Source organism: Oenanthe melanoleuca, chromosome 12 (assembly GCF_029582105.1).
Source record: "Oenanthe melanoleuca isolate GR-GAL-2019-014 chromosome 12, OMel1.0, whole genome shotgun sequence".
Taxonomy (NCBI): Eukaryota; Metazoa; Chordata; class Aves; order Passeriformes; family Muscicapidae; genus Oenanthe; species Oenanthe melanoleuca.
In genome coordinates this window covers 18,068,713-18,081,693 of record NC_079346.1, presented here as the reverse complement: position 1 = coordinate 18,081,693, position 12,981 = coordinate 18,068,713, and the positions used below count along the sequence as shown (strand labels likewise).

At 40.9% G+C, this 12,981-nt stretch overlaps 1 protein-coding gene across 2 annotated transcripts in view; it reads right to left on the bottom strand.

Moving 5' to 3' along the window:
* Nucleotides 1-385: 385 nt before the first annotated feature.
* The window catches only part of PPARG (peroxisome proliferator activated receptor gamma), a 52,927-nt gene continuing 40,331 nt past the window's right edge, over nt 386-12,981 (bottom strand). For both annotated transcript variants that reach the window (XM_056501253.1, XM_056501252.1), the window contains exons 6-7: nt 9,697-10,147; nt 386-3,500 (exon numbers count right to left, since the gene is read on the bottom strand). In XM_056501253.1, the coding sequence (XP_056357228.1) occupies nt 3,253-3,500; nt 9,697-10,147 (699 nt within the window). In that variant the 3' untranslated portion in view covers nt 386-3,252. The remainder of the gene's footprint in view (nt 3,501-9,696; nt 10,148-12,981) is intronic.

Below are 12,981 nucleotides of genomic sequence, written 5' to 3'. Positions count from 1 at the left end.
AGGGGAACGAATTGGATGTGAGCAGGGACATCAAATGACTTTCTCTGGACTCAATTTACCTCCAGCTTTTCCCCAGGAAAAGCAGATCAGTTGTGTGAAATGCAGCTCAGAATAACAGCCCAGAAGTTCCAAAGCCTGTGGGAATCTGCAGGATCCCACAGCATCCCTGAGGATGTGGTGATGCAGTGCACAGCTGAGTAAGGAACAGCACACCACCAGCACAATGAAGCTCTTCAAAAGCAGCCATGTACCAGCTGACTGCTTCTACTCCTGAGCTGTTAAATGTTTTTAGTAGCACTGGAGATCAAAACCCAAATTGTTCATTTATGGTGTAGCCCATCCTACCCAAAACTCCAGAGAGTCTGAAAGTATTACAACCTACTGATGAACTCCCATTAGCAAGTTTTTGTTTTTAATAAATAAAGTCCCATAGAAACAGAAAGTATTTACAATTAGATCAAAATTCTGAATATAATTCACAAGAGAAAATGCTATTTTTTGAGAAAATGTTTTCATATCCTCATAACAGTCATTTGTTCTAAATTAGTACACAGCAATTGTCCATTAAATGAACATTTTTCCCTTAAGACCTATTCTTGTAGAAAAGTATTTCAGGCAAAACTTCTTAACCATGATGTAACCGCTGAGAATCAGAACATGTCAGTGATTAGTAACTCACAATAAAATTAACACTTTGCATGGCTTGAGGAAAACATGAATAATGTCAATAGGTGAGAGAAGACAGGGTGTAGGGAGAACAACATATTTTATTAGAGCAGCTGATACAGTTGAAAGAAAAGTAGAGGCTTTTGGGCATTCAGTGCCTTCATCCTCATAAAGGATAACACCCATTCCTGCAAAACTCCTCTGCCTGTGATTCCATTCCACTCTCAAAATACAGGGATTTTTTTGGACTGAGTGGCTCAGTCACTGTCACTGCTGAATGGACAGTTTCAAAAATACTGCCCCTTGCAGGAGTGGGAAGAAGCTCTTTGGTGAATGTGCTGCTGGGTTACACAGATTTTTTTTAGTACTTTAAGCAAGTACTGAACTCAATTTCCCTGTCAGAGCATCTCTGCCACTTATTCTCAAATATTTTTGAATATTACTTCTGTAAGGATATGCCCTTAAATTCCTTTTTATTTGAAACTCCTTCTGGACTTCCACTTCAAGGGAAGCCAGTGGGAAATTGGATTGTTTAAGAAATGCAGGCTCAGACTGATGGCTCTTGCTGGGTGCTGCTGTTACAGGAATTCAGTGTTGGAGCTGGGGTCCATCCCAGTGCCAGCTCATCTCTGATCCATCCTCCACGGGAGGGGTGAGCTCTGCACAGTTCTCCCACTAAGGGATGCAAGGCAACACTTCAAAGAACAGTGGGAAACAACTTAAAGCAGAGAGAGAGTATTTTCTTTTGCATTGCAACAGCCATGGCAGTGTGGATGTAATCCACACTCAGCTGGAACCACCTGAAAGGTGCAGCAGCCCTGCAGTGTGAGCATGAGCTGCAGTGCTGGCTTTGCTCCAGGGCCATCCTCCTCAGCTACCTGGAATGACCTCACTGCAAGCCTGGCAGGATCAGAGCTGTGACTTCATCTCAGTGCAATTCCACCTCTGGGCTCTGCACCTGCAGGCTGGATGATCCAATTCCCCAAACTTCCTGGTGGGAATAACACTCACCACCCCCCTCAGGCCCAGAGGTTACCTGGAATAAGCAGCAGGAAACGTTTCCAGGTGTGGAAGGCATGAGCTGAAGGATTAATTTCTATATCTACCTCTCTCAGCTTCTTTATTGCATCATTTGCATTGGCTTAAGAGTTTCAAGGTCTACATTAGGAGCAAAGCCAATTTCTGCTCCCTGAAGATCCTACTCACACCTACATCACCTCCTTGTCCACTTAGGAATCACCACTCCCCTTGTCTCAGTTTAAGGCACATTTTTTGCTACATCAATAAAATACAGACATGGGGAGGAAGCCAAGGATATTGGGGACCTCTCCTTATTTTGATATATAAGTTACAAATAGTGGCTTTTTCCCCCAGTATTCCTTCTTCTGGTCCACCACTGTGGGTCCCCCCTCTTGATTTTGTCAGGGGTCACATTCACAAACAATCAGATGTGGGCAGGTGAAATGTGATTCTCTCACCTCAGTACCAAGAATACCCCAAAATGACACTGTTGGGAAATTTATTTTCTGTTAAATCTGCTGTGCTCTGCTCCCTGTGGAACTCTTAGGTGACATTATAAGGCAACAACATGCAAGAAAACCAATGACCTCAACAGCAGGAACATCTCCCAGCATCCTTGGGTGAATGTCTAGAGTTCAAGTCAAATTCAGGGTAGAGGGTTTCCATCACAGCTTTACACAAGAATTAACCCAAACCTTGTTTTTTTGTTCAGGAGTTAATTTGTCACAACATCTCCAATTTTCCAATGCTCAAAACCAAACTAATTTTCCATTATCTTTTGACTGTGGTTCAATGGCAGTTTGTCAAATAACTGGGGAAGGTCTCAGGCCCAGAGGTTTGTACCAACCCATTCCAGCTGAGCTCTGGCTGCTCTGGGCTGGGAATTGGAGCAGCTGCTGCTCCACCTGCTCGAACCTGCACGAGCAGAGGAATCAAAAGGACTCTGTGCATGTTCCTGCCTTAATTAGTTCCTGAAATGGCTTCTCAGTTCTCAGTTTGCCCACAAATGAGTGGCCTGATTTTTCCTTACACTGAGCCCCCTTCACAGAGCTCTGTCAGTGTCAAATCTTATCATGGAAGGCACGAATGTTTTCAGACCTGACACTTCTCCCTTTGGCCTTGGAACTCTCCTGGGGAGTTACACTAACCTGTGACTGAGTTTTATTTTGCTGCTGCCTCAGGAGCACAAAATAGAATGTTAATACTTCAAACATTTCCCTGGAAATGTTCAAGGAGGAAGGTTTTTATTTAGTTGAAAATTTAACTGCATGCTCGAGTGAAGCATTGATCATACTTGGACAAGCAATTTTAAGAAATAACGCAGTTAAAAAATTAATTCTGAAAATACTGCCGACAATTTCATGATATAGATACTTTTAATATTAAAAGTAAATTGTAAATGTGTCTTTATAAACAATATGCATAAAATAGATCTACTATACTAAGCTCTCTCTTTTTAAATGCTGTTTCACAGTAATTCCTTAGGCACGCCAAGTTTTTCCCTCCAAGAAATAGTGCAATCCGAAGAACATACATTGTGTCAGGGGATGCAGAAGTGCTCTGTCACTAGTACAAGTCCTTGTAGATCTCCTGTAGCAGGGGGTGCAGGCTCATGTCCGTCTCGGTTTTCTTGATGACCTGCAGGAGCTGCACGTGCTCCGTGACGATCTGCCTCAGGTCCGTCATTTTCTGCAGCAGCTTTGCAAACAGCTGCGAGGACTCGGGGTGGTTCAGCTTCAGCTGCAGCTCCAGGGCTTGCAAAAGGTTGTCCTGGATGTCCTCAATGGGCTTCACATTCAACAACCCCGGGCGGTCTGGGGAGATGAAAAGAGAGTTGGGAGTTATCAGCATCGTAGCGTCGTGATTTCTTACGTGTTCCTCAGCAAATGGCATTTCCTGGGAGCTGTCTGACATGACCCCAGCTGCCTGGTAAGATTCACTGGGATTTGCTCAGAGGGGTTTTAGGACTAGTCCTGGAAACATTTCCCCTGGGGGGAACAAAAGGGTTGTGAGTTTATGAGGATCAGAGCATCCATCCCGTGCGTTGATTCCTCGCACATTTCTGGGCAAATGAAACCTGAGAGCTGTTTGACCATCAGGGAGTTTGTTGGATTTCACTGGGATTTGCTCAGAGGGGTTTTAGGACTAGTTTCATACTCTAGAACTAGGTTTATACTCCACTACAGTGGATTTTCCACAGTAAACTGGGAGTGTGTGTGGGAAAAAAAGAGTGAGATAGTTGGGAATAAACAACTTCTATCAGGTAATTCACTTCTGGAAAATCAACAATACTCTGATGGATTTACATGTAGCTGCTGCCACTAAAATGTTTCCTGCTAAGGTGGATGTGAACCCATCAAAATAAAAAAAAAAAAAAAAAAGGCACAAACTCAACTTCTGCAGTTTATTTGATTCTCCAGCACTGAAAGTTAATGTTGAATGTCTAAGTTTGTTAAATCCTCACATATGAAAGTAACCAACATGAATACTTAATACTGGGTAACACATCCCAAATGGCATAATACATAGTGAGAAGAGTCAATAATTTATATAAAATCTGCTGTGTAGCTGTGAAATTAATTTCATAGGTTGATCAATAAAAAGCAAGTATTAAATCACTTCCCTAAGGCAATAACTCCATTCCAGCAAGGACAGGAGGTTGATCTCTATTAAAAATGTGAAAAATAAGCTGTTATTTCCTGTGATCTTTGTAACCTTTCTGAGCAGAGTTCTCCTAACTCAGCTCCACTCGTGCTGCACACTGGCAAAAAGGCTGAGAGGAAACAAAACTCTTTATAAATACATCGTGGCTTTACTTCATGGGGAGAAAAAAACTGCAGTGTAAACTAAAAGGCAAAGCTGGCAGGAAAACAAATGAGCACACAGCCAGGAAAATGAAGGGCACTGATCAGGAAAGGATACTCAGCCCTCCAAGAGGTGAGCTTTAGGCAGAGTTTTTTCAAAGGGAGGAATAAAAGTCATTTTGAATGTGAACCTGGATATTTGTTGGTCAATGTGCTTCTCTTGCAGACATCATTTATTTATCCCATTCAACTGATAACCCCATAAAATCTGGTTCAGACAGTCTGGGAGTAAATATAACAAAAAGTTCCTTTTTATGAATTTCCTTTGGCAATATTTTCGAGCAGTTTTTTAAAGATACCCGAAGAATTTTTGATAAATGTTATATATTTATTTTTCAATTACCTGAATGCATTTCATGGGCTGCAGAATCGAGCTGACATCTTTCTGAAACTTGCCAAATTTCAGCCCTTCAAAGCTGGTAATAATTTAGGGTTGGGATAGCTTTAAATTTTCCTTGTGTGCTGCAGCTGAACTCTGAGCTAGCTGGGCATGACTCAGTGTGCAGGGACAGAAAAAATCAGAGAGCACAAAGACGTGGCCTTGATTTCCTCTGAGATTCATCTCTGTTTGCCCCCTGCTCCTTTGGGGTGGGAATTTTTTGGGGTGTGAGTTTTTCAGGAGCTATTCCCAATTTAAGTATTGTGCTTCAGAGTCTGGGATTTATCAGGAGCCCCCTAAACTGAAGTTCAGTGAGACTGCAGTGGCTAAAATCCTGAAACCCCCTGAAAAACCCCAAACTGATGATTTTCTAATGACCCAGTGGAACCAGAGGCAGAAAAGATGACTCTGACAAAAGCCAAGGAGATCATCAGATGTTATTTTTAAATAAGCCAATTCAAGTGGAAGGAAAATTCCCATTGAAGGCAAGAGAGATTTTTCATGAATGAGAACTTCAGGATGCAGGCAGTGTTTTTTGGGTGTTGACAGTTTGCTATACTTTCTCAGTAAAAACCTCTTACAGAGGAAAACGCTGCTTCTGTTCCAAGAACCTTATCTAAATCAGGAAAAAAAGGAAGTAAGAGGCAAAAGCTTAAACATCCAGCTATTATGGTATATTTCAAGCTGTTAAAATGCTCTTATATAAATATATAAATAATGAATAAAATAAATATGCTCCAGACCAATTTGGTTTTGTACCAAAAGGTGAGTTTTGTGCAATAAAGAGTTGCAGAGGGATGTGCCTTGTAGGAAAAAGGAAAATGCCAGGAGAACACCACAGTTCCCTGTTATTTATTGTGTTTCTTTATCCACATTTTCTTTATGTCATCACTCATTATCCTACAGCTGCTTCAGCTGGTTTGAAAATCTGCAATAAACTGTTCTAAGTCAGAAAGTGTTCACAGTGACTGGGAAAGGCCAGTAACCCCAAAGTTCTGAGTGCCAGCAGCACCACTCTGTGTAAACTGGTATTCTGTACTGTCTCAGTGGAAAATACTTTATTTGTTTGTTTACTTACTGGATGCCTCTTTCATGTCCCTGACAATAATTGCAATCTTTTTCACCTGCCCTCACCTATGAAATTGCCACCTGCATGTCTTTACATTCCATTACCTTTGAATGAATGCATTTTGCATTTAAATGCACGTTCTAAAATCTCAGTATGAAGAACCAGGCAAAGATCTGGCTGAGTGAACACATGTGCTCCTTCTTTTTCCTTTTGCTGAGGCAGATGTGACTCAGCAGCCTGGGGTTTGTGTTCTGAGACTGTCACATGGACTTTGGTTCAATGCTTCCAGTGATGAGCTGCAGTTCTTGCTCTGATTACAAAGCATTTCTTTGTTCTAACAAAGTGCAGGATTTGTGTGGCAGTGAAATAGGAACTACTTCTTGGTAATAGTCATAAAACTTCAACTTTTACTGATCTGAGGATGCAGCAAAATGACTGAATACAGTGTTTACACCAGGAGCAGGGACTTGTGGCTTAAAATTTAGGGTAAAAACCACACAGAAAACAGGGAAAGCTACTTTAGAAAGATCTCTGCATTTAAATACCAGTTTGGACTGGCAGAGTGTGGGTCTTTACAATCATTCCAGTATCCAAATATTCCTGTATCCAAACATTCCTGTATCCAACCACTGCAGAAGATAATGCACAAAAATTTGAGTCCATCCATGCTACAAAATTCTCTTTTGAGCTTTTTCTATGTTTGACAACAGCCTGCCTGAGAGAGTTTGCTCAGTTTATAAATTGTCCCAATAAGGCTTGGAGTGTTATCTTTCCTGCCAAACAGAGCCATCCAACTTGTTCTCCTGAAACCTTCCTGTGACAGAGTTCATTTCCAGCTCAGGTGGGTGTGATATTTTTAAAGGTTCTTCAGTCCTTTTTGGTGTATAGCAGAGCACTCTACTGACTGAGGATGAGTCTCAGTGGCACAGAGGAAGAATATCTCCTGGAAAAAGCTTTCCAAGTCTCCTTTAACCAGAGTGTGTCTGTTAAAGTCACCACAGCTGGAAGGATGCTGCAATGAGGGTTTGGTGCTGCTGCTGGTGGCCAAAAGCATTTCTGTTGTACCAACAAGGTGAAATCCTATGCTCACACACAGCCCCTCTGTCTGAGCAGCATTAAAATCAGAATACAAGACTTTGTTGGCCATTTACTTTGCTTTGCAGCACCAACAGTAAGAGCAGCTGTCCAGAAATGAGAAATAGCTGAGGCAGAGAGAGGCTGCACTGAGCAGCTGAGGAACAGGAAAACCAACTGTGGGAGTGGGAGGATTTTCCATCTGTTGCTATTACAGTTAATTTGTCAGCTCCCTATTGCTGTGATTTGGGCTTTTTGCCTTTTTAGATAACATGCAAAAGCAGCTGTTTGGTTATCAAAAGGCTGAAGAGTTTTATAGGATTTGTGGCAAATTCCAAGCACTTCCCAACAAAAAGCTTTCCCTGTGTGATGTTCCAGCTGGAATTATCTTTCCCTCCCCTTTCTCCTGTTAGAGCTGCACAAGAGCCAGCCCCCCTGGAGCCAGCAGAATTAGCATAATTTCACTAGGTAATAACAGATTCACTGACATTTAGAGCCCCTGGCTGGGATATTTTTGGGTTTCAGCAGCTGGTTTTCTGCTAGAGATGTCTGTACACAGGATTTCGTGAAGGGATTTAAGTGTTGCAGGATTCCTGCAGCAAGGCAAGTCCTCCAGGTGCTCTGGTTTTGAAATCCTGTTCTCAGTGAAATCACCCTGCTATATTCAAATAGTTCTTACAGAAATACAGTTTTGCAAGGGTGTAGCTCTTACAGAAATGTCTGAGACAGCTGAGAAATAAAATTCGGTTTTATATCACACGGGGTATTTAAGATCCAGTTCAATAGATATATCTGCCTGTAAATTCCATGACAAAAGCTTTCTTTAATTGGCAACAAAGCTTAATTGTTTTCAAAACATGAACTCCTTTTTTGTTTTTTCAAGCAGCTATCATTCTTTTTGGGGAAAAAAAAAAGTTCTGAAAAAAGATAGGGAGGTCTTTGTTATCAAGAAGTTAAAGGATCCTCCTAGAAAGGACTGATTTGGATTTATATGAATTTATATGTTTCTACAGATTTGTTTCAGAGTTTTGCTACAGTTACTTGATTCACATTCATTTGTTCTTTACAGGTCTCTGTTTACAAATTATTCTGAAAAAAAAAAAGAGGCAGGCTGAGAAATCTAGTTCAAGTTAATTATTGTATGTGAATAATTGTCCTCCTGCAATCTAAAATGTGAGATTGGTTACAGCATTCCTAGGTCCCATGGTGGAAACCAAGCACTGCTGAGGACAGGGATTTGCAGAATACAAGTTTCCTTTTTGCAGTCAGGAGTGAATTTTGAGAGGCCTTTTTCTCACCTGTCACATTTCATTATAGTAAAAGCCACAAAATGTTGGCATGATAAGCTTGTACCATTTCTCCTCTCTCATCAAAACCAACCAAAAATACACCAGCAAGATGTTTTGGATCCTGAATTAATGCAGAGTCCTCCAGGATCATGGTGCCCAAGGTCTGCACAAGGAAATTTCTGGGAGGAATTCCTGTTGGAAGTGGAATTGGCAGGATAAATTATTTTGTGGCCCCTTATTTTTCCTGAATGAAACTCGGTGCCAGGAGGAGCTGGAGGTGATTTTAAATGCAGTTATACCCAAGAGTGCCCTCCCAGCAGCAGGGCTGCTTTCAGGACAATAGCATGAGGCTGTGTTTGATTGCTGCAATGTAATTTAATCACAAAATCCTCAGTCTTGCTCTGTGGAGGAGCTGAATCCAGAGCACTCAGCACATTCCTGCCATGGATATGTGCAGTTCCATGTCGGGCCAAAATACACACAAATCACTCGGGCAAGATTTTATTTGTGCAACATCACTGCCTTGGGAGTGCTGGCCACAGGAGCAGAGCTTGGATGTGCCTGGGATTTCTCTGAAGGTGTCTAAGTGAAATAAACCCTGATGGCACCAGGAATTCACAAAGCAGGGCAGTGACATCACCTCAGGAGCACAGAACACACGGCTGGCTGCAGAAAAGCTGAAATTCAGTGGTTTTTCAGTGAAGTGCTGGATGTGGGCAGTCTGATACCTGGGATTTCAGGTTCATGCTTTGCTCAAAGTGTGATGTATGAAGATAAAGCAGAGCAGCTGATGAAAGCTGAAGAAACACGCAGTGCCTGTTTGTTTTTTGGTTGTTTTTTTTTCCTCATTTTCCTGAGAAGTGCATTTCCCTCTCCTTTAAAAGGCAAACAAACCCTTGCAGGAATGGAAGAGCAATGAAAAGCACCACAACCCTGTAAGACCAATACCAGCTATCCTTTGGAACTGTTCTGGAGTCAAAGCCATTTGTGGTCAATTAGGAAGCCACACAATCTAACTGCAGGTTTAAAAAAATTCTCCTGCAGAATTTTAGCTCCTGCCAGTGCAATTCCACCCTTCCTGTTTTCCAAAAGATAGCCCTGATTTGGTTTTCTGCCTAAATGGACTGATGACTCAGCAGGCATTTCCAGCTCCATCACTAATATCGGGGCATTTCCATTTTCAGTTTCTGTCTGAATAAAGGGCAAACAGCAAAAAGAAACTTGAAAATGACTAAGAAAGCTCAGTGTGAATGCACTCACTCCAGCCTGCAGGAGTTAAAAGTGTTAAGAGTGCTCCATCCTCTAAAATATAAATATAAATAACACAGCACTTACCTCCACTGAGGATAATGACAGCTATAAATATTGCCAGGTCGCTGTCATCTAATTCCAGTGCATTGAACTTCACAGCAAACTCAAACTTGGGCTCCATAAAGTCACAGAAAGGTTTCCTGAGGCTCTTGAGGAACTCCCTGGTCATGAAGCCCTGCCCCTCGGATATGAGCACGCCGTCCTTGTTCATCAGCGAGGCCAGCAGGGTGTAGATGATCTCGTGCACGCCGTACTTGAGCAGGGTCACCTGGTCGTTGAGGTCCAGGCCCACGAAGCCGGGGATGCTCTTGGCGAACTCGGTGATCTCCTGCACGGCCTCCACCGAGCGGAACTGGCAGCGCTGGAAGATGCGGATGGCCACCTCCTTGTTCTCCTCCTGCAGCGGGGACACGTGCTTGCACTTGATCTGGTCCTCCCCCATCATCAGCGAGTTCATGTCGTAAATCACGAAGGGCTGCGAGCACAAGGAAATCCCCTTTACTCCCAATGTCCTTGCCAAGAGCTGGGGAACCCAGAGAGACTCACAGCAACCCTCAGACAGCTCTGAGGAACCTCTCAGGGGTTCCCAAATAAATTGTCCTAAAGCTGGCAAGGGTTCCCAAATAAATTTTTCTAAACCTGCCAAGGGTTCCCCAAATAGTCAAATTGTCCTAAACCTATCAAGGGTTCCCAAATAAATAGTCCTAAACCTATCAAGGGTTCCAATAAATTGTTCTAAACCTGCCAAGGGTTCCCAAATAAATTGTTCTAAACCTATCAAGGAGTTCCCAAATAAATTGTCCTACACTTATCAAGTGTTCCCAAATAAATTGTTCTAAACCTGGCAAGGGTTCCCAAATAAATTGTCCTACACCTATCGAGGATTCCAATAAATTGTCCTAAACCTGCCAAGGGTTCCCAAATAAATTGTTCTAAACCTATCAGGAGTTCCCAAATAAATTGTCCTAAACCTATCAAGGATTCCAATAAATTGTCCTAAACCTTGCAGGGGTTCCCAAATAAATTGTCAAAAATCTATCAAGGGTTCCAATAAATTGTTCTAAACCTGGCAATAGTTCCCAAATAAATTTTTCTAAACCTGCCAAGGGTTCCCAAATAAATTGTCCTACACCTATCAAGGGTTCCAATAAATTGTCCTAAACCTGCCAAGGGTTCCCAAATAAATTGTTCTAAACCAATCAAGGGTTCACCAAATAGTCAAATTGTCCTAAACCTATCAAGGGTTTCCAGACAAATTGTCCTGAGAAACCTATCAAGGGTTCTTCAAATGCTTAAACTGTCCTAAATTATCAAGGATTCCCCAAAAAGTTAAATTGTCTTGAGAAACTTACCAAAGGTTCCCAAATAAATTGTCCTAAACCTATAAAGCGTTCTCAAATAAATTGTTCTAAACCTATCAAGGATTCTCAAATAGTTAAATTGTCCTAAACCTTGCAAGGGTTCCCAAATAAATTGTCCTGAGAAACCTTACAAGAGCTCCCCAAATAGCTAAATTGTCCTAAACCTATAAAACCAAATACCCTCAGAATGTTAAAATTATTTACAGAAAGGCCAAGTAAAGTGGGGCAAGGAACAGCATTTTAAAGTATGCAGGAGTTTTGCCTTTTCCTTTGTTTGTTTTATAAAATGTTCTGCAGTTCCAGAATTCAAAGTTTGGAATGTTTAAGGAAAGGTTAAAATGATACTACTTTTACCTCAATTACAACAGCTTCTATAAAAGAGAATCTAATGAGTGCAAAGGAACTTTTTTTTTTTTGTAGAAAGACAGAGAATATTCCCATTTTGATTCCTTTATTTTCTTTTCTTTCCTTTCATGTTCTATCCTAGGAAACACTGCAAGCAATATCAACTTTATGGTATTGAGCATCTGATAAATGTAACTTTTTGCTGTTAACTCCTTTAAAAATAACAACATTAGGACATATTTAAACCCACTCAACTTCTCTTTGGGAAAGAACAAACAAATACCATGCTACAAACCACAATTCAGGACACAAGAATGAAATAAACTCAACTGGAACAAATCAATTTTGAAAGCAGCTTAGAAAAAGTAGTGCCAGAATACTTGCATTGGGATCTGGAAACAATCTGTTCCAGAATATGCAAAAGAAGCTCCTGGGTTTAAAGGAGTGGTTGTGTGAGGATTTCTCAAATTCATGTGAAGAATCTTTGAATAGTTAATTGCTCCACTGAACAAATCCCACTGGTATGAATAGATTTGTTAACATACTTGATTGATTAATTAATTAAAATACAAGGGATTATAATCCAACAATTGGACTAAAGAAATAACTTCTAAAATTGAAGGTCATTTATGATTGCAGATTCTAAAACCTTATAGGGATGCTCATTCTCATGGTTTTATATTTGCAGCTCCAGACCATGACATTCCAGGAGGGACAGTGCCAGGGATTAAATTATTTTCCCACTTGCACTGAGGATTTCAGTGTGAAACTGAAACAACAAACACACTGCATGAGAAAAGCCAGGAGGAGAAGGAATTTTTCAGGTAATGACATTTTTGGCAGCAGCAAAACCATTAAATATGCATCTGCACATATGGATCTGCACACATATGGAATAGTGGAGTAACAAGGCTGTAGAAGATGTTTTTAAAATGCATATTTAGGTTCTAGCAGGTAATTTCTTTCTGTTCTTTCTAGTGGGAGCACCAAGTACAAGAAAAAGTCATTATTACTCCATGTCCACATGCTTTAGAAAGCCTGTATTACACCACTGGCCAATTCATGATAGATGAAAATCAAGAAAAGAGTTCAAAATAACCAAAGATCTTTTTAATATAAGGATTCAGATGAATTTGAGAGTAGAATCTTTCTGTCAAATGAGCTCTGTATATCCCAGGAGATGATGAATAACTCATTCTAGTTTTGCTACACTCACTTGCATATCCAAATGTTTTAAATGAATTCAGATCACACAGCAACTAAAAAAGCACATGAATTTAAACTATGCCCACAGCAAACATGTAACATACTAAACACTGCAAACACTGATGCTCCAAATCCATTGATAAAAACATGGAAGTTGTAACCATTAAATACTGAGTGTCACTCTTTCAGTGGTATTTTCAAAAAAGGCTCCAGAATTGGCAGCACTGAAAAGCTGGATGCTGTCTACTGCTTTATTGCTGTTTCTAATGTGCCAAAGTTTAACAACTTCTGAAAGAAAAGGAGAATTAATTGATGTAATTATACATTTACTGGGTGAGAATTGCAGTGGTGGAACTTCCAGACATGAGCAGGTTACACATCAGTTTCTGCAGAATAA